The 23,743-nt window shown below is 38.2% G+C and overlaps 1 protein-coding gene and 1 non-coding gene across 2 annotated transcripts; both read left to right on the plus strand.

Moving 5' to 3' along the window:
• Positions 1-712: 712 nt before the first annotated feature.
• Positions 713-1,390, plus strand: LOC141651613 (uncharacterized). The gene has a single exon (XM_074459317.1). It carries the CDS (start codon positions 713-715, stop codon positions 1,388-1,390), a length of 678 nt encoding a protein of 225 aa, XP_074315418.1.
• A 12,311-nt stretch (positions 1,391-13,701) lies between these two features.
• LOC141654196 (small nucleolar RNA R71) lies at positions 13,702-13,808 on the plus strand. The gene has a single exon (XR_012547760.1). It is a non-coding gene; the product is annotated as a small nucleolar RNA R71 (small nucleolar RNA).
• Positions 13,809-23,743: the final 9,935 nt, after the last annotated feature.

Here is a 23,743-nt window from a genome sequence, read left to right on the forward strand (position 1 = left end):
AAATTGACAAATTGACAAAGATAAAATGGAATCCATTTTATCTTATTTAAATAAAATTAGAAGGGAGTATGGTGTTTAAATTATGTTTTATTTTGAGTGGAAAACAACATAATTAGACCTAGCCATAGCCTTGCATGCCTATGTTTTCTTGGAAAGAAAAACTTCACCATGCATTGGCTCCCTCTCACTCTTGGCAACCGGTTTTTCAAGGGGCAAATAGAGAGTTTTCTCTATCAATTATTCATTCATACTTTTGCATATTTTTCCTAGAGAAAGAATGAGAAGATACTCTCTACATCTAATGAAATGAGAGAGATAAAAACTCCAAAAATGCTTCTACTCTATGCCGAAATTATAGAGTGCAAAATAATATTTTGGGTCAATTTTTGGTAAGATTAATATTATACTAGATCAAATAATATTAATTAGATTAAGTGAAAGCCTTGGGTATAAAGCTTAGGGAGAGATCTTATACTTAGATCTTTGTTCTTCCATAAGGATAAGCTCAAGAACAAGAGAGAAAGGTGATCTCTCTTGTGCCCAATATAGCCGAAATATTGAATGTAAGGACATTATTTCTCTTCTTTTATATTGTTGTTTGCATGCATAAAATCCGTTTTAATTTTATGACAAATTAATTTCGACATATATGAGTATGTTATATATGTATATGAATATACATTTCCTTCACAAACATGCTGAGTTTTGGACTATGGATGTCAAACCTTATCACTCTGAGAGCTGGAGAAGTATTCTGAAGGTGCGGGATGAGCTATTGGAGAGAACTGGGAGTGCTGCAAATGCTAGAGCTTTCCTGCAGAGCTGTATCAAGCATGGTAAGCTTCAGTTATCAATGGTTTATGATCAGTTCAGGCAACAAGGAACCAAGCTTAGATGGGTAAATGCTGTTTGGAATAGGGCAGTTCTCCCAAAACACAGCTTTATTGTGACTTTAGCACAGCAGCGTAAATTGGCTACTATTGATCAACTTAACTACAGGGGACTGTATTTGGTTAATAGGTGCATCTTGTGTAAAGCTGCTGTAGAAACGCATCAACATCTCTTCTTTCAGTGTTCATTTGCTAAAGAAGCATGGCAAAGTCTTCTACAATGGATGAACATCTCTGGCCGTACTTTGAATTTGAGGAAGGAATTAAACTGGATAGCTGGTAAGCATGTGAGGAGACATTGGAAAGCTAGGTGGTTCACGAGCTGTTTGACTGCACTGGCATATAGTTTATGGGAAGAGCGAAATATCAGAATTTTTCAAGGCATTGAACATGACATACCTTACATAATTAGGAGAGTGCAACACTTAGTTAGTGTAAGACTGATTCATGTAACTCATTCTTCTCACAAGAATGAGATAGTTGAGCTTCTTAATGTTTAGAGGTCTAAGTTATTGGTTATACTTTGTAAGATTTTGCCTATTATTCCCTCAAATGGATGAATAAGATGGCTTGCCTTTCTTGCAAAAAAAAAAGGTTGTAAACAATTGATTAAAAGCACTAGGGTATCATGGGGTCATAGGGGAATCATGGGATTTGATCATACAAACATGTTCTCAAATTATAAGCAAGCAATTATTGTTGTGATGGATTGAGTTGGTTTATATCTTACAATCCTAGGAAAGTTTGGGTCCCGGAGCCGAATCGATTAGATTGTACAACACCTACAAGTCGACTTAATCTTCCCTACTCAACAACATGCATGGTCTAATGAGACTCGAGTTGGTTTATGTCTTACAAGTCTCATTGAAAAGATAGGTGATGGGTAAAAATTGCAAGGATTCATAGGCTCGCATTTCATCAAACATAACATGTGCATGAGTTGAGATCATAACAAGCAAGAAAATAAACCATGAAAGCATATTAATTTAAGCATGAATTATTCCCAATGTTGGTTTCCCCTAATTACCCATTAACTCTAGCTAGGTGACTACTCACTCATTATCATGTTGATCATGCTAGCAAGGTTGTCAATCATACCAACAAAATGAAACATGATGAATAAATGAAAGTAATTAGCAATAATTAAAAAGGGATTAAGAGGATTATACCTACTAATGATTCCAATAATAAAGCAAGAATAAAATAAGTACTTGATGCATGATTGAGAGGTTGTCAATCTCCCAATAATAACCCAAATAATCTTCAATTACCCAAAATAAAGGATGAACAAAAGAGAGATTAAGGAAATAAAACTTGTATTAAAACTTGATTAATTGTTGATTACAAAACTAAAGAGAGATTTGATTGATATTAACTACACTAGGAATTTATAAGAAAAAACATGATCTTCTCATTAGACTAATGGGGTATTTATAGTGGAAATTAGGGGGATGCATTAGGGTTAACTAAGGGCTAAACTAGTAATTACACTTTTTAGATTGAGCAGGGAGGAGCCGGTATTTTTCGAAGGAAGGGCTTCTTTCTTTGTAGCTTGGAGAAGACGAAATTGCGTTGTACAGGAATCCGTGCGTTTTGGAGTCGGGACGGGCGGATTCAGGTGGTCGAACACGGGCGGCTTCAGGTGAATCCGGGCGGATTCTGGTGGCTGCAAACCCGAGCGTCTTTGGAGGAAACCGCACGGATTGTGCATGTGGAGGACGGCCGGATTGTAGACAATCCGCACGGATTGTTCCTCAGCAACATTTCTTCTTCTTTTCTTCCCTTTTCTTCATAAAATCCTTGGGGATTTCCTCGGGGACTCAAGGATCCTTTCTCAACATTGCTCATCTACTATAATATGTACAAAGGCCTTCTAATCTTGTCTCTCCTTGATGCTTGGTCATTGGATTCGATCAATTTAGTCTCGTTTTGCCATGAAAATGCAAGATTCTTACTCCTTTCCTACCAAGGGATCAAAATCTCAAAGAATATGCAAAACAAAGAACTAAAGATAATAAATGACCCAAATATGCACTAAAAAGCATGGGAACAAGGCTAATTCGGGGGCTAAATATGCGCTAATTATGGTCACATCAAATATCCCCAAACCGAACCTTGGCTCGTCCCGAGTAAAGAGGTGACAAAGACTAGGACCATTATTTAAACTAACCTAACAACATAGCTGATATGAGACAATTAGCGGGTCTCACTCCGCCCCTTCAACTCACAACAAGACAACCATGAGGTAGGATGCCTTCTTGCAAGGCAAGGTGGGTCTTGCCAAAATGGCGACACATCCATACATTAAGCACACAAAATCACATAATGGATGCATCTACAAAAAGAATAGCCACTTTCCTCATCTAAGTGGCGGAAATTATCTACAAGGGAAACAATTCAAGGGTACACACTCCTTCATAGATGCAATTTCTTCAAACTACTAAGCCTAGAAGGATACCAATAAATCACCTCCAAATTGTGTCAAGCTAGGGTACCTTTGTCCTCAATCGTTAAATGCTTTTGTCAAGAATAGACTCCCTATGGTGTTAGAAACACTGGAGGATCGCGGAATTCCCCCTCTTGCCTAGACAAGAAGAAGGGTCGTCCCCTCTCTACCATGCACAAAAATGGATACGATGGATAAAGGGATCGATAGATATTTGAGTTTCATTTTGGGAGTTTGCTTTGTTGTTGTTTTTCCCCCCAATTTCTTGTGGCATTTGACATTTTGAGAACATTTTCTTTTTGCCATTTCTTTTTGATTTTTGGCAATTCAACACTTGACAACTTTCAACTTTTCTTTGCATTTTTCTTTGAACATTTTCAAAGTCACCCCATATGTAGGGAGGGTGGCTTATATTTGAAGCATAGGAGTTCTATTTTTGTTACTCCTCTTTTCTTTTGATGCATTTTGCAAACTTTTTCTTTTCTTTTCATTTCTTTGAACTCAAATTGATTTCTTTTTGTGCCCGTTCCCTTTTGTTGACAAAAATGTGGTAGAACATGGATGATGGATGGATGGATGGATGCATGGTTTCAAGGGTCACCTTGGAATAAACGGTAGCCAAGGAGTTATCACACCACAAGGTACTCTTGACTAGGCCTTAATACATGGGTCAAAGGATACTAGCATGACACATCCTAGGGTGTTTTACAAGCATTCTAACAAGCAAAGTCTTAAGAACAAAAAGCATCTACTAGGGCCTATATACACTTGTTAAGCTTCCCAAGTAGATGGTTTCGCAAAATTTTTCTAACATGCAACTACATGCCATGATGCAACTAACATATAAACATCCTAATGCAAATGATTCTACCAACTAATATGCCATATAAACTAAATGCAAGTCCTAAGTTCACATTGTTATACCGCATCGATCAAAATAAAGCCACATAGTCATTAACATAAAGAGGAAAAAGGAGATTGGAAAGATCATACCATGCGGTCTTCAATATCCTCATGTCTCGGATGTGGCGTAGTAGATCAATGTGAACAAGGATAGAACAAACACAATATATACAAGCAATATATACAAGACTACACTACAAAGGAAATGAACATGTTTTTGGTTTTTCAAATTTCAAATTTTTATGGATTTTCGAAAATTTTCAATTTTTTTGGATTTTTAAATAAAAGTTAAGTTAGAATTCCCCATCCCCACACTAATATGGGCATTGTCCTCAATGGCCAAAATGATGGGAAATTATGCAAATATGATGCATGATTTCTACACTAAATGCAAGCTACACTAATCTACACTACATGATGCATGGTTTTTGTTTATGACGGAGAGGATAATTTAGATTACCTCCCGTTGTGTATGTATTAACTTCCCCAAACCGAGTTAGAAACTATTGCTAATGTCCTAAGGATGGGTATAGTTCATGCATACACTATGCAATGCATGAAACTAATTTGTCATTTTGGATTTTGAAAGTGGGAACAATAAAATGAGAACACCTCAATGGTACCGAGGTATGAGTCCTCTATGATGCTAGGACTACTCCAACAATGATCAAGAAAAATAATTAAAACAAAGAGAGAAAGAAGCCAACCTCAAGAGGGTAGGAGCCTCCAAGCTTGCTAATCTTCCATCATATCATCACTATCATCATCTTCCTCATTAGAAGTGGTCTTATTGCCACTTCCCTCTTCATTTGCTTCTTCATCTTCTTCTTCACCTTGCTCATCATCCTCTTCTCCTTCTTCACTTGCTTCCTCATCAATGTTATCATCAACCTCTTCATTACCAACAACCTCATTATCACCCGAAACAACCCTAGATGCACTCGGAAAAAGGAGTTCTCTATCCGCCCAACTAGGCAAAGGACATGAAGGATCGAGTAGTCCTTGCCTATCTAAGTGTAGGAGGGGTGGATATTGAGCTAAGTAAGCATTTTTCCGATCTTCAAAGGCTTGCTTGTGCATCTCTTGCATGAGAAGAGTCAAATAATCATTTCTTGCTTCAATGCCATCGGGCTTGAACTCTTGGTACTCGAAAGGGTAGGGTGGTGTGACAATGGAAGAGGAGGGCATTTCAAGTTCACCCTTTTGTTGTCGGATAATGTACTCGGCCTCTTTTTAAAGGGGAGGTAGATAATTGGTCCGGTGGACGCTTAGACGACAAATCTTCGAAGGCAAAGTAAACGATCTAGCCTCACTACTGAGCCATCCATACTTGGTGTCAAGAGGGTTATGGGCAACCCACTTATACTTGTGTATCATAGTATGCATATCAATAAGATGACCACCCTCTTTCGCCTCATACTTGTTATCTTTGTTGAAGTTAGGATCAAAGTATTTAGCTAGGATAGTGACTAGGCCGCCATTCACAATAACGGTAGTGCCTTTCTTCCCACAATCAATGGTGAGCCATCTATCTACCAAAAGCCTTAGAGAGTTGAAAGGCTTGGTGTGTACTCTTCCAATGTTCAAAGCCGACTCAAGAAGAACAAAATCAAGTTTGGTGAAATGGTTGGTATCTTTCCTTGCGATGATGGTGTTTCCTATGACCTTGTGCCATACTCTTATGCCTGGATGGTGGACTAAAAGAGCACGACTCGTATGAAAGTCCTCAAATTTCCTTCCGGAAATCGCCTCCCAAAGAGGGTCAGGGTCATACTTGCCATAATTCTTGAAATAACTCGGTTCATCACTAAGACCCAAAGCTTTACCCATTTCCTCAAAGGAGATGCATCTACTAACATTAGCTAGACGAAACTCGAGGTTCTCCCTAGTCTCAACCTTGTTGACTTTCAAAGAACTCAAAAATTCCAAGGTAAGGGAGGGGTATGTCAACTCTTTTGATTCAAACAATTTCTTCAACCCCATGGCTTTAAAGAAAACTCTAGTTTGCTCAAGGACACCCAACTTATTTAAGGTATCTTCACAAATAAACTTGGTGGATTGAAATGATTTTCTATCAAACTTGGCAAAAGTGTCCCTATGGGTTTTGGAAATGAAATTTACCTCCGGATAGTGCAAAAGTTGATCAATTTCCGGAGTAGTAGATGTTGTTTCACCCATGGGAGGTTGTTGTTGTTGTTGCACTTCCAAGTTTGGGCTAGCTACCACCATAGCCAATGCTTTCTTTGCTTGAAGACTCTTTTGCCTTAATGAAAGAGTTTTTGCCTTTGGTGCCTTTGCCTTTGTTGCCTTTGTTGCTCCCTTAGTCCTTGTCATTGATGAATTAACCAAGAAAGAGTGAAAAATCTTCAATTTGTAGTGTACCCAAATTGATTTAAAGATGAAAGGCTTTGCCTTTATGAATTCAAAAATCGACTCAAAGGTTGAAGATTTTGTGCTTGGTTTTGATTTTTATTGAAAAAGGAGTGATTGATTTGTTGTTAAAAGGATGCTTTGATTTGATTTTGGTGAATGTTGTTGAGGAATTTTGTTTTTGTGATGGAGAGGATGAGGGTTTTGATGTTTATGAGTAGTGTTATGAATGAAGGAATGAAGAAATGAAGGTGGGAGGGGTTTTATAAAGCCCGAAAAATTCGAACTACAGGGGCAATCCGTGCGGTTTCTGCTCGGGACGGGCGGATTCTGCCTTTTATGGGTTGGGAAAAACTCGCCTAAAGACGGGCGTCTTTCAGGGAAGACGCTCGGATTTGCAAACACGGGACGGGCGGATTCTTCAGAAGACGGGCGGATTCCTTCACAGGGATTTTTCTTGTTTTCCTCAGCCAAGAAGACGGGCGTCTTCCCTTCAAGACGGGCGGATTTTCAAAGACGGGCGGATTTGTATTCAGGACGCCCGGATTCTTTTACAGTCAAAAATACTTCAAAAGTTCAGCTCAGAGGGACGTGCGTCTTCTACCCAACACGTCCGGATTGTCTGAAGACGGGCGGATTCTCCTGAATCCGCTCGGATTCGACCCCTTTGTACCCGGATTCAGTTCCATCCGTGTACAATGCATATCCCTTGTCATTCTTCCATTCTTCTTCATATCTTGTGTTCTTCATTGTGGGGGCACTACTAAGGCATGAATAGCCTTGGAAATTGCTATCCCCACACTAAGCTAAAGCACTACACATCAATTGAAATCATTAGTCCCTCCCTCACTTCTCTCAAACATGATGATTATCTTGATCAAAGTATAAAAATATCCAAAGATGACAAAAATGCAATAAAAGAATTGAAATGCGAGTTAGGGAGTTAGAAATATTTACAAATGGTGGTTTAGGGAGGACTCACCAAACTCTCATTCTTGATGAGATGTCAAGGGGGCATGTCCAAGGTGTTGTTGATGTTGCTCAACACCTTGAAGAAATAATCAAAAGCTTGTTCATTATCGTGATAAAGTTCTTCAATAGACCTTGGCCCTTGTTGTCGGTCTTGATCAATAGCATTTCCAACGTAGGGATTAAAGATCCCTTCAAATTCGTCGTCCCAAAGACCACATACTTCATCCACTTGATCATTGAAAATCTCTTGATTTGATGGAGACAACTCTCCCAATTTCTTTTCTTGGCCAATGAGGCCATCCTCTTCTTCTTTGCTTGATTTTGATGAGCTTTTCAAGCTCTCCTTGTCACAATTCACTTGCTCTTTGAATGGAGCATCTTCAATTTTCTTCTTCCATTGGAGTTCCGACTTCTTCCTTTCATCCTTCCGGCTATAATGATCAACCATGAAACACGGTTCATGCAAACGAGGAGCTCTCATAGTCTTGTCAAGATTGAAAGTTATGCTTTCATCTCCCACTTCTAGAGTGAGCTCACCATGTTTCACGTCAATCACCGCACCCGCGGTGTGTAAGAAAGGTCTTCCTAGAATGATTGGAATGTTGGAATCTTCTTCCATATCAACAATGACAAAGTCCACCGAGATGAAAAACCACTACTACAAAATCGCACAAAGAGAACGGTCAAAAACCGTCCTTAGAGCTTAAATGAACCGTCCTTAATTGAGCCGTCCTCTTTGCCTAAGAGGACGGTTTGCGGAAAGTCAAACCGTCTTCTTTTGGAGTTAATAAGAGGACGGTTTTAGTTATGAACCGTCTTCTTTTGGAGTAAGACAGTTGTGGTTATGAACCGTCTTGTTTTGTAAACATGGCGCGCCTAAATTTTGCTCATCTTCATCACGTTTGTTTAAGAAACCGTCATCTTTGCAGTTGCTTGAAATCAATTTAGCGCGTAATTTATGAATATTTCTAGCACGATTTTGGCACAAATCCACGCTCTTTCACCACTAGATTTTTATAAAAAAATAAAATCGTTACATTAAGGGTTGTATAGCTAAAGTATATCCTTTTACATTTCAGAAAAACCAACAAACTTTTCATTAATAATCTGAATCCAACCAAACAAAATGAGATAAGTTTCAACCCGTAAAATACATACTATCGACAACTAATCTTTTTATACAAGCACTAACACAAGTCGGGGCTCGGGAATTTTCCCAAAAAAATTTGTTATGCCTATGCCATTGGGAAAACCTTGAAAACTGGAAACTCGAGGGAATCAAGCACATAACGATACCTCCAACATGTTCTCAAAAGTCTCTCTCACGCACCAAAAAGATGTCTCCACCTGTTTCCAAAAATAATCTACACAGCAAATATCTGCCTTCCAGTATTTCACTATATAAAAAATGAGGCAACTTATCATCAGCAAATTATACTACCTCAGATAGCCAAAATGCATTACCGGGAAATACGTGACAAAACCCATCACCTAGAAAATTAATTTTGTACGTAAAACATAATAAAAGAGAAGCCATTATGTTCTATAGCAGGTAGCCCACACTAAAGGCAAGGGAGATGGTTCCAGACTCGGAAAACAATTCCCTCGCTCTACTAAAAATATGACCCTACAAAGCCATTCTTTTCTGGTGGAATCTTTAAGGAACAAATACTTTATGTATCAGTGAGAATAATAGATACTATGAATGCGATTAGTTCTTAATACTTTACTACTGTTATCCAATATTTTAATGTGTCTTATTAGAGAATTCTGATAACTATCACGATGAGTTATAGAGGTAAGACTTAAACTAGAAATTCTAAAAATAACTTAATATATAACGGTGTCCTCTAAAATGTTCAAAAAAAAATGCTATATATTTTCATTTACAAATGCAATCATGCCATATTCTACAAAGAGGGGCTGCCCCAAGTGTCTTGGTTAGCGCATGTTCATAGTTGCATCACTCGTAACTCTAACTAGTAAATGGTAAGAATTATGAAAAGAAAGTCTGAAGGCCCATAACAATGACACGATAATCAAATCATAATAATTGAAAGCCAACGACAAATTTGGATACGTAACTTACATTATTAGTTTATGTCTGGAAGTTTGCCCAAACAGAGTGAATTAGATGAATGTTGCACCTTTCGCCACCCTTTTCCATAGAAACTAGAACAAAAAATAATCAGAAAAAGGTAGCAATAGAAAATATTTCATCTAAAATAATCGATACCCTAACTCTTACTTTCTACTCCCTCCATTCAACTCCACTTTACATGTATTCCATTTCCGTCCATTCAACTCCACTTTACAGGTTTCCTTATTTGGCTAAAAAAATGACAATTCTATCCTTATTGAAAATCTTTATTTACAAAAAATGGCACTCATACCCCACACTAACCCACTATAAAACCCCACCTTTATGTTTTTTTAATATTTTTAACCTCTTCTTTCTCTTTCCCCATGTACTTTTAATACTTTTTTTAATCCGCTCCTTAATATCCGTGTAAAACCAAACTTGCAAAGTGGAGTTGAATGGAGGGAGTACCTTCTTAACAGAACCAAAAACAGAACATCGATCTTTTCATAGTTTCATGCACATCATAATCAATGAGATCCTATTTGGAGACATTTACTTAGCATTCAGGAATAAAAATAACCCTATACTTGCAAAATAAATCAAAGAGCATACATTAGCCAAGGCATTTAGTTTTTTCAAAACATTTTGAGGTCTTGCTTCTCGAGTTCCATACTAAACTTGCACATTACCTGAACAGATGTATAAAACAATTACAAGCGTCATAATTAATCCCCATTAAAATACAAAATCAGCTTAACTTTTAAGGCGGTATGGGTTTAGATGAGAACCATTTCTATATCTATCAGAAAATAGAAGTTAAGTATCATGTGTTGTCACAGCGCCATCTGCAAGCACCCAAAATCAACAATATTGGAGCAAATTATGAACTAGCCAATTAATAAAAAATATTGTTAGAAACCATCATTAACTTGCACATATAGCAATTCACCCGTACCCAAGTCTTCATCAGACGGCTCCACATTTAATTCATTTTAACCTATATATAAGCAACTGATAAGAAAGAATATATTCCTTAAGTAATTTACTCAAAATAAAGATTATCTCACAGATCACCAGCACGACCACCAACAGAGAAAAACATAATGGTCTATCAAGCCATTTGAACAACACATACACCAGTTCGAAGAAGCCTAATTGCTGCATTGATGCTGGGATGATGGGCCGTAGGCCTTTAGACCAATCAAACAAATGCATTTAGAAAACATTCACACATACGAAATCAAAAGAAATTGCATCTGGAATTGTTTCAGACAATAGAAGTCAAACCTGTGCAATAAATTTCTATTACATTATGCGTACCCTATTGATATAGAGCAATGTCATACATAATTATACATACGAATAAACTACAATGTCAGCTCCAATAAAGTATCAAAGTATATAGTGACGGGAAAAAAGTCGGGCAAGAGCGGCCCCTCAAAAATGAAAAAATTGAAATTTTAGTTAAAATATTGGATCTTTTTTACTAGTTTGTTCCATTGCATCATTAGTTAGCACTTTCTAAGCTCAAAATACGGGTTTTGCTGCTAATAATCATTTCCCTAAAAATAAGCATAATAAGAAATGTAATTTGGTACTCCTATGAAAATAAAAATTGTGACTTGAGTATAACAGTGGCTCTTGTAGTGCAGTATACAAGATACACTTCTGTTGGCAGTATAACAGTTGAGAGTAGTCTTATATCCTTCCTAAGCAACATAACGTATGTCGCATTAATCCATTTTATGACTAATATGGTGTAAAAATATGCTGTAAAAACCATCACAATGACTTTAAAATTACCTCAAATGCATCAGTAGTATGCGAGGTAATAGATGCATCCCATTCATTCGTTTTATTTTATGCTCACATGTTAATAAAGCAATTACACAGTAATCATATAATAAAACGGATCGAAGAATGAAATACATACAAGAATTAAGGGCGTCCTGGAGTTGAGGCGTGCAGCGGCGAACTGAGTGGAAGCCTAGTGATCGCGGTGACGTTAGGGCAAGTAGGTAGATAAGCTGTCGTAGTCGCGTTACAAATTACGAGGACTAGGGGTGATTGTTCGCAATCAGGGAGATGAAGGAGAGCGGTGGTGCTGACTTAGAGTGGTGATGCTAACGAGGGGCAGTGGTGTTGTGGTGGAGCGATGATGACGGAGAGTGTGGAGGTGACGAGAGACGATTGTGCTCCTTATGTTAGGGTTTATTTTTGATTGAATAAGAGAGATGCTAACGAGATTTGGGAATTTCAATTTTGATCAAAGAAAATGATGACGGTTCATTGATTGAACCGTCTTGGATATAATTAAGAGGACGGTTCAATGACTTAACCGTCTTGGATATATTTAGGAGGACGGTTAAATTGACCAACCGTGCTTGTCACTTTTTACAAGAGGACGGGTCTTTCTATCAACCGTGCTACACATGTGATTGGTGAAGGCGCCAAAATTAATTGGTTGATGTAAGACGGTTCCATTCCCAACCGTACTCTAAGGGGCGTCCTCTTTGCCTAAAATTGTAGTAGTGAACTTCCCAATTCGTACGGGAACATCTTCCCATATCCCTAATGGTGTCTTCGTCGATCTATCGGCCATTTGGAGTGTGATATTGGTGCACTTAAGCTCTCCCATCCCCAACCTTTTACTCACCGAGTACGGCATAACACTCACACTAGCCCCTAGATCACATAAGGCTTTGTTGATCGTGGTGTCGCCAATGGTACACGGTATTGAGAAGCTTCCCGGATCTTTGAGTTTTGGAGGTGAACTCCCTTGAAGTATTGCACTACTCACCTTGGTGAAGGCGATAGTCTCAAGTTTCCGGATCGACTTCTTCTTTGTGAGGATGTCTTTCATGTACTTTGCATAGGCCGGCACGTGATTGATTAATTCCGTGAAAGGAATCGAGACTTCCAAATTCTTCACAATTTCCATAAACTTTCCAAGTTGGTCATCAAATTTGGGCTTGGCTTGACGACTTGGAAAAGGAAGTCTAATCACAATGGGCTCCTTCTCCTTGACCTTGTTTTCATTTTTCTTTGAAACTTCTTCTTTTGATGATTCTCCATCCTTGGAGTTTTGCACAATTTCATTCTTATCACTAGCTTCCACAACTTCATCCTCAACTTGCCTCTTCGGTGCTTCATACCTTGTGCCACTTCTCAAGTGAATGGCACTAACCGTTTCATGTCTCGGGGGATTACTTTGAGGTGGTAATTGCCCCTTTTGTCTTTGTGAGCTTGAAGATGCTAGTTGAGTCAATTGTGTTTCCAACATTTTGGTGTGAGCTAGGATGTTGTTTATGGTGATTTCCTTTGCTTGACTATCTTTTTGCATTTGAGTGAAAAATTCTTGTTGATTCTTTTGCATTTGGAGGACCACTTTTTGTACATCCAAACCTTGGTCATGTTGTTGATTGTATGGAGATTGGTTTTGATAACCTTGGTTTTGGTTGTAAAAGGGTCTTTGGTTTTGGTTTCTCATGGGAGGTGGGGTGTATGTTGTTTGAGGATTTTGAACATTTTGGCTTTTGTATGAGAGATTTGGATGGAATTTGGTGTTTTCATTGTAATAGTTGGAATAAGGGGTACCACTCTTGTATGCTTGGAAAGCATTCACTTGTTCCGTTGTTCCCCTACATTCACCTTGGTCATGTCCTAAAGTTCCACAATTCTCACATATCCCACTTGGGATTGATAAAGATGCCGTCATGGCATTGACATGATGCTTTGGTGATTTTGAGACTTCTTCAAGTCTAGCCATTGCTTTCTCGAACTTCAAGTTGATAGTATCGATATGGGAGCTAAGTTGAGCACCTAATTGAGTAACGGCGTCCACTTCGTGCTTTCCTCCTCTAGTAGCCTTGCGAGGTCTACTATATTGTGAGTTGTGGATTGCCATCTCTTCAATTTTGCTCCAAGTTTGGTTGTCATCAACCTCGGTGAACATCCCATTCGATCCCATATTAAGGATATTTCTTGAATCTTCATAAAGACCATTCCAAAATTGTTGTACCAAGAACCATTCGCTAAGTCCATGATGAGGACATGAGCGACAAATTCCTTTGAACCGCTCCCAAGCTTCATACAAAGATTCTTCATCCCTTTGCTTAAAACCCGTAATTTGAGCTCTTAGCATGTTAGTCTTTTCCGGTGGGTAGAATGTTTTGTAGAAAGCTAGAGCCAACTTCTTCTAAGAATCTATTCCGAGAGTGGCCTTATCAAGGCTCTTTAACCATTGTTTGGCGGTGCCAAATAGAGAAAAAGGAAATAAGACCCATCGAATTTGGTCTTGAGTTACGCCGGTTTGTGAGATCGCATCACAATAGTCACAAAAAGCCTCCATATGAGAATGAGGGTCTTCACTAGGCATCCCCCCAAATTGGCTTCTTTCAACTAATTGGATAAATGCGGATTTGGCAATAAAATTTCCGGTTAGATGTTGTGGTGTGGGAGTACCATTGGGTAGGTTATCCTCAGTTGGTACGGAATGTGATGAAAACTTAGGCATTGTGGGTTGATTTTGTGTTGGGTTCTCCTCACCTTCTCTTGCAAAAGGGTTGATGAACTCAATAGTTGGTTGAATATCTACAACCTCACTAATACCTCTCAAATTTCTCCTAGCAAGTCTTCTATTGGTTGTCAAAGTTCTTTCAATTTCACGATCAAAAGGTAACAAGTCACCTGTGACCTTCTAGACATGCAAAATATCAAACAACTTGAAAACAATTAGAACAAACCTTGAGGAGTTTTACTTCCCCAAAGCAAAGAAAGACACAACTAATAACAATATAAGAAAATCTAAATCAAGCTAACACCGTCCCCGGCAACGGCGCCATTTTTGATCGGTTGCCGTTTCGTGTTCACAATTGAATAGATATTGTCGTTGGGTCACGTCCGAATCAAAACACAATTTATAGCTTCACAAACAACTCTACAATTAGTAAAGAGGCAACTAAAGGTCGTATACCAAGGGACGGGAATTGAGATGAGATTTCTATTGAAACTAGTGGTGTCTTAGGGGTGTCACAATTTGGATTGATGTAGAAGGTCACTAAACTAAATAGCAATGAAAGTAAACAAGCAAGATGAATTAAAAGGGTTGTAAACAATTGATTAAAAGCACTAGGGTATCATGGGGTCATAGGGGAATCATGGGATTTGATCATACAAACATGTTCTCAAATTATAAGCAAGCAATTATTGTTGTGATGGATTGAGTTGGTTTATATCTTACAATCCTAGGAAAGTTTGGGTCCGAATCGATTAGATTGTACAACACCTACAAGTCGACTTAATCTTCCCTACTCAACAACATGCATGGTCTAATGAGACTCGAGTTGGTTTATGTCTTACAAGTCTCATTGAAAAGATAGGTGATGGGTAAAAAATGCAAGGATTCATAGGCTCGCATTTCATCAAACATAACATGTGCATGAGTTGAGATCATAACAAGCAAGCAAATAAACCATGAAAGCATATTAATTTAAGCATGAATCATTCCCCATGTTGGTTTCCCCTAATTACCCATTAACCCTAGCTAGGTGACTACTCACTCATTATCATGTTGATCATGCTAGCAAGGTTGTCAATCATACCAACAAAATGAAACATGATGAATAAATGAAAGTAATTAGCAATAATTAAAAAGGGATTAAGAGGATTATACCTACTAATGATTCCAATAATAAAGCAAGAATAAAAGAAGTACTTGATGCTTGATTGAGAGGTTGTCAATCTCCCAATAATAACCCAAATAATCTTCAATTACCCAAAATAAAGGATGAACAAAAGAGAGATTAAGGAAATAAAACTTGTATTAAAACTTGATTAATTGTTGATTACAAAACTAAAGAGAGATTTGATTGATATTAACTACACTAGGAATTTATAAGAAGAACATGATCTTCTCATTAGACTAATGGGGTATTTATAGTGGAAATTAGGGGGATGCATTAGGGTTAACTAAGGGCTAAACTAGTAATTACACTTTTTAGATTGAGCAGGGAGGAGCCGGTATTTTTCGAAGGAAGGGCTTCTTTCTTTGTAGCTTGGAGAAGACGAAATTGCGCTGTACAGGAATCCGTGCGTTTTGGAGTCGGGACGGGCAGATTCAGGTGGTGGAACACGGGCGGCTTCAGGTGAATCCGGGCGGATTCTGGTGGCTGCAAACCCGAGCGTCTTTGGAGGAAACCGCACGGATTGTGCATGTGGAAGACGGCCGGATTGTAGACAATCCGCACGGATTGTTCCTCAGCAACATTTCTTCTTCTTTTCTTCCCTTTTCTTCATAAAATCCTTGGGGATTTCCTCGGGGACTCAAGGATCCTTTCTCAACATTGTTCATCTACTATAATATGTACAAAGGCCTTCTAATCTTGTCTCTCCTTGATGCTTGGTCATTGGATTCGATCAATTTAGTCTCGTTTTGCCATGAAAATGCAAGATTCTTACTCCTTTCCTACCAAGGGATCAAAATCTCAAAGAATATGCAAAACAAAGAACTAAAGATAATAAATGACCCAAATATGCACTAAAAAGCATGGGAACAAGGCTAATTCGGGGGCTAAATATGAGCTAATTATGGTCACATCACCCTGATTGTCGGGCCAAGGTTGAACTTGATCCTGAAGATGTTGCGGGAGTCCAGGCTCATCGACTGGTGCCAAACTTGGACTACCCTGACGGACCTGCCTTGATCGTCAGGCCAGAGTAGAATTCTATCCTGTCAGTAGTGCGAAATTCCAGGCCCAACAATTGCCCCTTATCTCCTTATTATTGTTGGGTCAGGCCAAAAATAAGGAGATAACCTTCTCTTTTCATCTTTGGATAACTTCTCCAGGACGATTCAGCGTGCTTTATCATTAAGAAAACAGCTACTTGTAGTAAATCCCAATCTTTACCGTCTATAAATAATTTCTTCACTTCATGCTTTATTATTCACCAAAACTTGATCAATTCCTCTAAATTTCTCTCAATCCTTCTTCCATCTTTATCTTCAACCTTCGTCTATTTTCCCAACAATTACTAGAAAATCTAACCATGGCTGTAAAAAGAAAACCAACCAGGGTTGTTGTTGCCCCTGGCACACCTTTCGTCCCAAACTCTGAAAATATTTCTGAAAACAAGCCTGAATCTTCTGGAAATCAACCCATCACTCTTGGAGATGCATCCCATGATCTAGCTGTTGATAAGGTCACCATCTTCTACAAAAATTTGAGTTTAAGCCGATGAAGGCTCTCGATGAACAACACTCTTTCCCCAATCGTCTAAAACCTGAGTTTGACAAAATTTTGAAGGATAACGGGATCATTCCTGCTGATCCTGACATATGGATTCCTTAAAATTCACCATCTGGGTGGACTGGATATATGTATCACGACCAACTTGGTTGGGCCTGACCTTCTTTGGAATTGACGATTAGCTGTTAATAGTTATTATCCCTCTGAAAGGGTAACTACTTTCCTGGCAATTCTTCTTATTGAGAGGTCCTGGCTATTCTGTTGTGGGGTGGAATGCTTTCTTCATTGTTCGAAGGCTGAAGGTTCCTAAGCATGTTAAGCCTGCTTGGGCTTCAACTTCTGGCAGTAAGGCTTTCTTTTCTCAGAATTGTCAATTTCGGCATAGAGGACTTGAATGCTAGGCTTGCCAAAGTCAAGCAGGAAAGTTCACAGGTGGTTGGCATGTCTTCAGTACTGGAGCTGATTTTGATAAGCTAATTGATCTGACTTATGCCCCTGCCATTCCTACTCGGTATATTCAACATGTTACCCTGTACGTTTGATTCAGTTATGTAGCCTGTGTATAATTGACCTGGCTTGTCTTTGCCCCACTATATAAATCAGTAATGTTTTCTTCTTGATAAATTGTATTCACGGAGTGTCTGTGAGTCAATGTTCATTGCTGCGACAAGGCAGGGTAAGACTAGACCGGGCAAAAGTATACCGAACCCGAAAAACCGATCGAAAATACCCGAATCGACACCTGACCGTACACCCGAAAGGTATAACCGAACTTCACCCCGAAACCTTAATCGACCTGAATTAATTCGAAATCGAACCGAATTTGTAATATCCGAAATAGACCCAAGATCGAATGAACCTGAACCGTTTCAACCTGAATTGTTTTAATCTGAACCGATATATACCTGAGCCGATTTCAACCCGTACATTGATGACAGAAACCCAACATTCAAACCCGAAATGACACGAATGAACCTAGGCATCACATTTAGGGTGTCTTTTTGTACATGAGTGTCACCCTTTTTACGTCAATGAATTAATATTATATCGTAGTTATGCAAAAAAACATTATTTATTACTTTTTTTAAAAAAAAATTATTCGTATTATATCCAATCTTTTGAATAAAGACCTAATCCCTTAACATCCGATCCGATTATGACCTGACTCAAATCTCATCTGCTCTGATATTGACCCGACTCGAACCTTATTTGCACCGATATTGACCCAACTCGAATCTGAACCAACCTGAAATATCTACAACCGATTAAAAGTGAAAACTGAATCCAACCTGAATTGAACCGAACTGAAATCGAAAAAAAAGATAAACCGAAATAACCCGATCCGAAAGAACCCGAACCGAAACTGATCCGATTGACCCGTTTGCCACCTCTAGGTAAGACAAGGATTAATTGGAAAAGTGTCCTGAGCCGATGAAGGCTAGTATGTTTTGTGAGAAAGAGGAATTATGGCGCTCGGGAAGGCGAGGAATAATTTATGATCGGTGTGAGTATCTAGCCCTGACAAGAGGGATGTCATTCACCGAAACGTCAGGCAATGGTATTTTGTCCAACCAAGGAGAATGTCCTTGGTAGAATCATTAAGCATTTTGTTCGTTTGCCTAGGGAGAATGTCCTTGTAAAGACAATTTTATATTTTGTTGGTCCTAGTCAGGGAGGTTATCCCTGATAGGATAGATATACATTTTGCTACCTTTGCCCCAGAGGGTAAGGATTTTATTAATGATATAAAGTTCGTCTTTTAGGCTTGCTTTGTTCAATCCTGTCATTCTTCAAGCATGTTAACCTGTTTTCTTCAAACCTGTTAACCTGTTTTCTTCAAATCTGTTAACCTGTTAGATTTTTGAATCTGTCTTGCGGTTGAAGCCATCGTAAGTAATTCAACCATGTATGGTTTTTGCCGTAGTGGTTGAAGGGGTGGGAAAACCGACCTAACAGGAGGGCTTATGTCCCCTGCCTGACTGGAGGGCTTGGTACTCGGCCTGATAGGAGGGCTTTTTAGACTGATGGTCGGGAGAGAACGCCCTTGCACCGTCTTGCTGCGTCCAGCCGGTTGTAAATATGTGCAGTAAACCTAGTCACGTCAGGCAATTATTTCATGCCTGATTGGTCCTGATATTTACTGTATCCGGTGATGGTTACCAACTCGTTAGGCACAATTAAGTGCAAAGTTTTGTTTCAGAAATTGATATATAGTAGAGTAGCCCTCAATCCTGAATATTTATGCATAAAAACATTTATCATGTGTAATTGTTCAGGATTCAAAAATAAGAGAAATTGGGTTAGTTAAATATATAGACATGGATTGCACATAGGACATGTGAAGCACGTAATTTTTCAGATAGCACGTCAGGTTGAAACACTGATAGCAAAGATACAGTTTTTACCTGATTCAGGGCTGATATAGATTCTTATACATGAAATAATTTCAAATGTGTTACATTCCAAGATCTTGGGATCATTTCTCCTTTTAATGTTTGGAGCATGTAAGATTCTTCAATCTGTTGGGGTCAGGCTGATATTTGCTTCAAAGATATTCAAACCATATCCACATGGATTTCAGCAGGGATGGCTTCTTCACAATCATAAACCAATGAACAAGGAGTTTGTCCAGACTGGCAATTTTTTTGTTTTCTTTTTTACGACCACCTTTTCATTTAATTTCAGCTTGACCATTTGCTTTAGGGTAGCCATGCCCCAGTCCACAAATGGCTAGGGTGTAGATATTGGATGTAATAACTTAGACGGTTGATGAATAGTCGGAGCATGCTTATGGCATGCTTCACATTTCATGCTGTAGTCCAGGCTGTCAGCCCTCAGGGTTGGCCAATAGTAGCCAGTCTTGAGAACATTGCTTTGCTTCATGTGGTACGACAAATCTCAAGTATGGTCCGACCTGAAATCTTTTAAACAAATTATCATTGATGATAAAATAGGTAGAAGCTCTAATTCTAAACGCTCTAGCCATATGCCTGGCTTGAGGTAGTATATCTCGCAGGAACCAATCATAAAAAGCCTTAATCTATGAATCATTGTCAGTATTGACATGGTTCACCTATTCAGGCTTGCTGATGGCAGGTTCAAGTAAATGTACAATAAGTACTTTATCGTGGTAGGGGTGAAATTTGAACCAAGGCTGGCCAAAGCATCAGCCTGGGTATTAAGGTCTCTTGGTATTTTCTCAATATCAAATGAAATGAATTTATCGCAAAGTATTTTAGCATATTCCAAAAATCATTTTTTCATTCTTTGCTTTATAAATTCCTTTTATTTGATTTGCAATTAAAAGTGAATCAGTTTTTACCTTTAGGTTTTGAACACCGAGGTCTAGACATACCTTGAGTCCTGCTATAAGAGCTTCATACTCAGCCTCATTATTTCTAGTTTTGAATTCACAGCTTACGGCCCGAGCTATCATGTCTCCCTGTGGCGATTTAAGCACTAATACTAACCTTGTCCCCCTGGCATTGGATGCCCCATCCGTGAATAGGATCCATTCTAGGTCTGAGGTCTTATTGTCTAATTGGTTAGCTTCCTTGGCCAGGTCTAATTCCAGGTTAGGGCTGAAATCCGCCATAAAGTCTGTTAAGGCATGTGATTTGATTGTTGTCCTGGGTTCAAAGGTGATATCATAGGTGCTAACTGCACTGACCATTTGGCCACCATGCCTGACAGTTCAGGCTTTCGCAGGATAACTTTTATGGGTAGATTATGTTAGAAATCATATTAATCTCATTAATTTACATATTCTTATATGTGACATTTTAATTTAGTCATAAAATTAAAACTAGATCTTATGCATGCAAACATAATAAAAGGGAGATGAAAAAATCAATTTCTCACCATCTAAATTTCGGCCATTTGGGCACCAACAAGATCTCCTTCTTGTTAGTTCTTGAGATTTCCAACAATGGATGAACAAGGTTCAAAATAGAACCTCTCCCAAAAGTATATACCCAAGGAAATCTCTTAATAACTAACATTATTATGATCTAGTAATAATATTAATCTAGCTTAAATATTTGACCCAAAATATTGATTTTGTTCTCCTCTATTTCGGTTTAGAGGAGAGGATTTTTGTGTGTTTTTCTTTCTCTAAAATTTCACAAGTTGTAGAGAGAAAATAAATATTTTATTACACTAGAAAAATTAGTTGAAGTTGTGAATAAAAATGATAGAGGAAAAACCCTCTATCTTTGCTCTAGAAAACCGGTGGGAGGAGGGACAAGGGAAGCCAATGCATGGCCTTGTTCTTCTCAACGTGAGACTAGGCATGTAAGGCTAGTCATTTAGGTTAATCATCATGTTTTCCACTTAACATAATCAAAACACAATATTAACCTTATTCCCTCCAATATTTCGGTACACTTATCATAAAATGGAAGGTCAATTTTATTTTGTCATATGTCAATTGTGACATATGTCACATGTGAAATTGTAATTTATTTTTAACATATTAAAAATCAACATACTCATAAAATATGTCATTTACAAAATCGACTAGTAATTCGTAATTACTTGTACCAAAACGGTTTATCAATTATAAATCACAACGTCTTGTATTTATAATAAATTATTCATTCAATTTCAATTTCAATTGTTTCGTAAACAATAATTTTATCCAAGTAATAAAACAATTCGATTACTTAGACCGTATCTAATTTAATCGAATTACAATAAGACACGTTAACTTTACTCACAAAATCATCCGTCAATTTTAAGCAATTTAATTAACTCGTATCGGCATACGATTAATTAAATAATCAATTAAGAGTATTTCCCTATAGGTATGACCTAAGGGGATCAACTGATCACCACCGTCGCACGACAGTAATGTCAAACTCTAGTCAGCCAATCATTACCGATATGTGTGGACCAGTTGACTGTAAAATATTACATCCCAAATGTATTCTTAAAATGAGATTTAAACATGTGATCATTATGATCAACAGTTGTGATCGCATTATTGTCGGAGGACACATATTCCAACAATCTCCCACTTGTCCTCGACAAGTGTGTGTCACCAATTCTCTTGTCCTATTACTATCTCCCACTCAATGAAAGGTGTCTTTCAGGTCGTACTTGCAAGTGATCATATCGAGAGTGGTTTCCTCGATCTGGAGAATAACTGATTGACCGGAATTATCTCCCATAGATACCTTCCGAGCGTGGCCACAAATTTCCAGTTCATTACTCCTCGAGTGGCCCTGAGATATTGTTATAACCCTGACAAGGGGTGGACAATTCATATCGCACTTATTCCCTTCGACTAGCCACAGCCATCATAACCCAAAATATGCCCATTTGACCCCATTTACGAAGGTCGTAGTAACATAAATCAAAGTTAATCTGAAACCGTGCCACCTTAGGCGAACAGTCTTTAGTCAAAAGAATCGACTCATTAGAATACTATAGTAGCTTTCGCCACGACCAGGCTATATAAATTTGCCAGAACTCTATAAGCGGTCATTAGCCCGACAAAGTGTTCCTAACAGTCTGCCTATGTGATCGACTAGTCATCTCACATGACTCTATGGCACTTGAACTTGCCATCAATCGCATCACACTCTAGTCACTTCGAGACGTCACCTCATACAAGTGACTATGGGCGAATACCATGTTAATCCGGGTTCACTTTAACGGGGTTCAATATTGTCTCTACAACCCGTTTGGATGTAACAAAGTATAAAAGGAGTTTTATAAAAACTCGAACGACAAATGTGATTATCACATATGAATAGTCAATGCCTGATTACTATTTCATATTCTATAATCTAATTTGATCTTGTATGTAGTTATTCATCTCAATCCAATTGAAATGACATGACTCATCATGTTAAGCCTATGAAAAGGCTTTGGTTAGTAGGTTTTATCAACTTCTTGTACCTTACTCAACCTTACTACATACTCGTTTTCCTTTGTAATGTATACATTTGCATTACCAAACTTTATGAGTACGTGTCTAGATCCAATCTAGACATAGGCCCTCTAGCCTTAGAATGGCTCCCACTGTTTTCACAGTGTGCGGGACCTATCCCTCTCGCACATCTCATGATTGCAAGTGTACTCAATTTCCGTTGTAAGCATCTCACATTGTTCTTTATTGCCTAGAACGATTCTAACAAATCCATTTCTTAAATAACATAGCCACAATGGTTCCTTAACCATCTTTGGGTGTTTTGAATACGGTTTTGTCGGAAACCATGCGCGATATCAATTGTCAATTGTCATTTGTGTAACACCCTTTACACAAAATTGCATCAAAAACACTTAACTTTCCATCCTTAATGCTTCTACAAGCACTTAAAGATAATCTATATGGCTACTTGGTAACTATTACTTGAATTCGATTTTAAAACATTTCATCATACTCAAAGTATATGAAGTGTTATACATCATTACTCATTTAATTGATCCGGCAGCGGAAGCAAATGGAATCAATCAAACATGTTCGACTCGATTGAACTAGTCATGAATCTTATCAACATAAGACTTCTTATTTGACGCTAATATCATGTGGATTTATCTCCATAAATCCGGATATTAAGATGTATTATTTTTCTCCTAGTCTTAAATCATTCCCAATGATCAATATGTCATCCACATATAAGACTAATTAAAATTTTCGTAACTCCCACCAAACTCCATGTATAAACACAACTTCTCGACTTATCGAGAAAAGTTTTATAACATGATCAAAACATTGATTCCAACTCATTGATGTCCTACTTAAGACCCTCTCTTAAGTTTCACATTATCTTAGGATTACAAGAATCTACAAAACTCAAGACATGTATTGAATACATTCCTTCTA

Source organism: Silene latifolia, chromosome 4 (assembly GCF_048544455.1).
Source record: "Silene latifolia isolate original U9 population chromosome 4, ASM4854445v1, whole genome shotgun sequence".
NCBI lineage: Eukaryota > Viridiplantae > Streptophyta > Magnoliopsida > Caryophyllales > Caryophyllaceae > Silene > Silene latifolia.

Coding starts and splice junctions, on each gene's coding strand:
- LOC141651613 (XM_074459317.1), top strand. CDS start 713: ATGGATGTCAAACCTTATCACTCTGAGAGCTGGAGAAGTATTCTGAAG.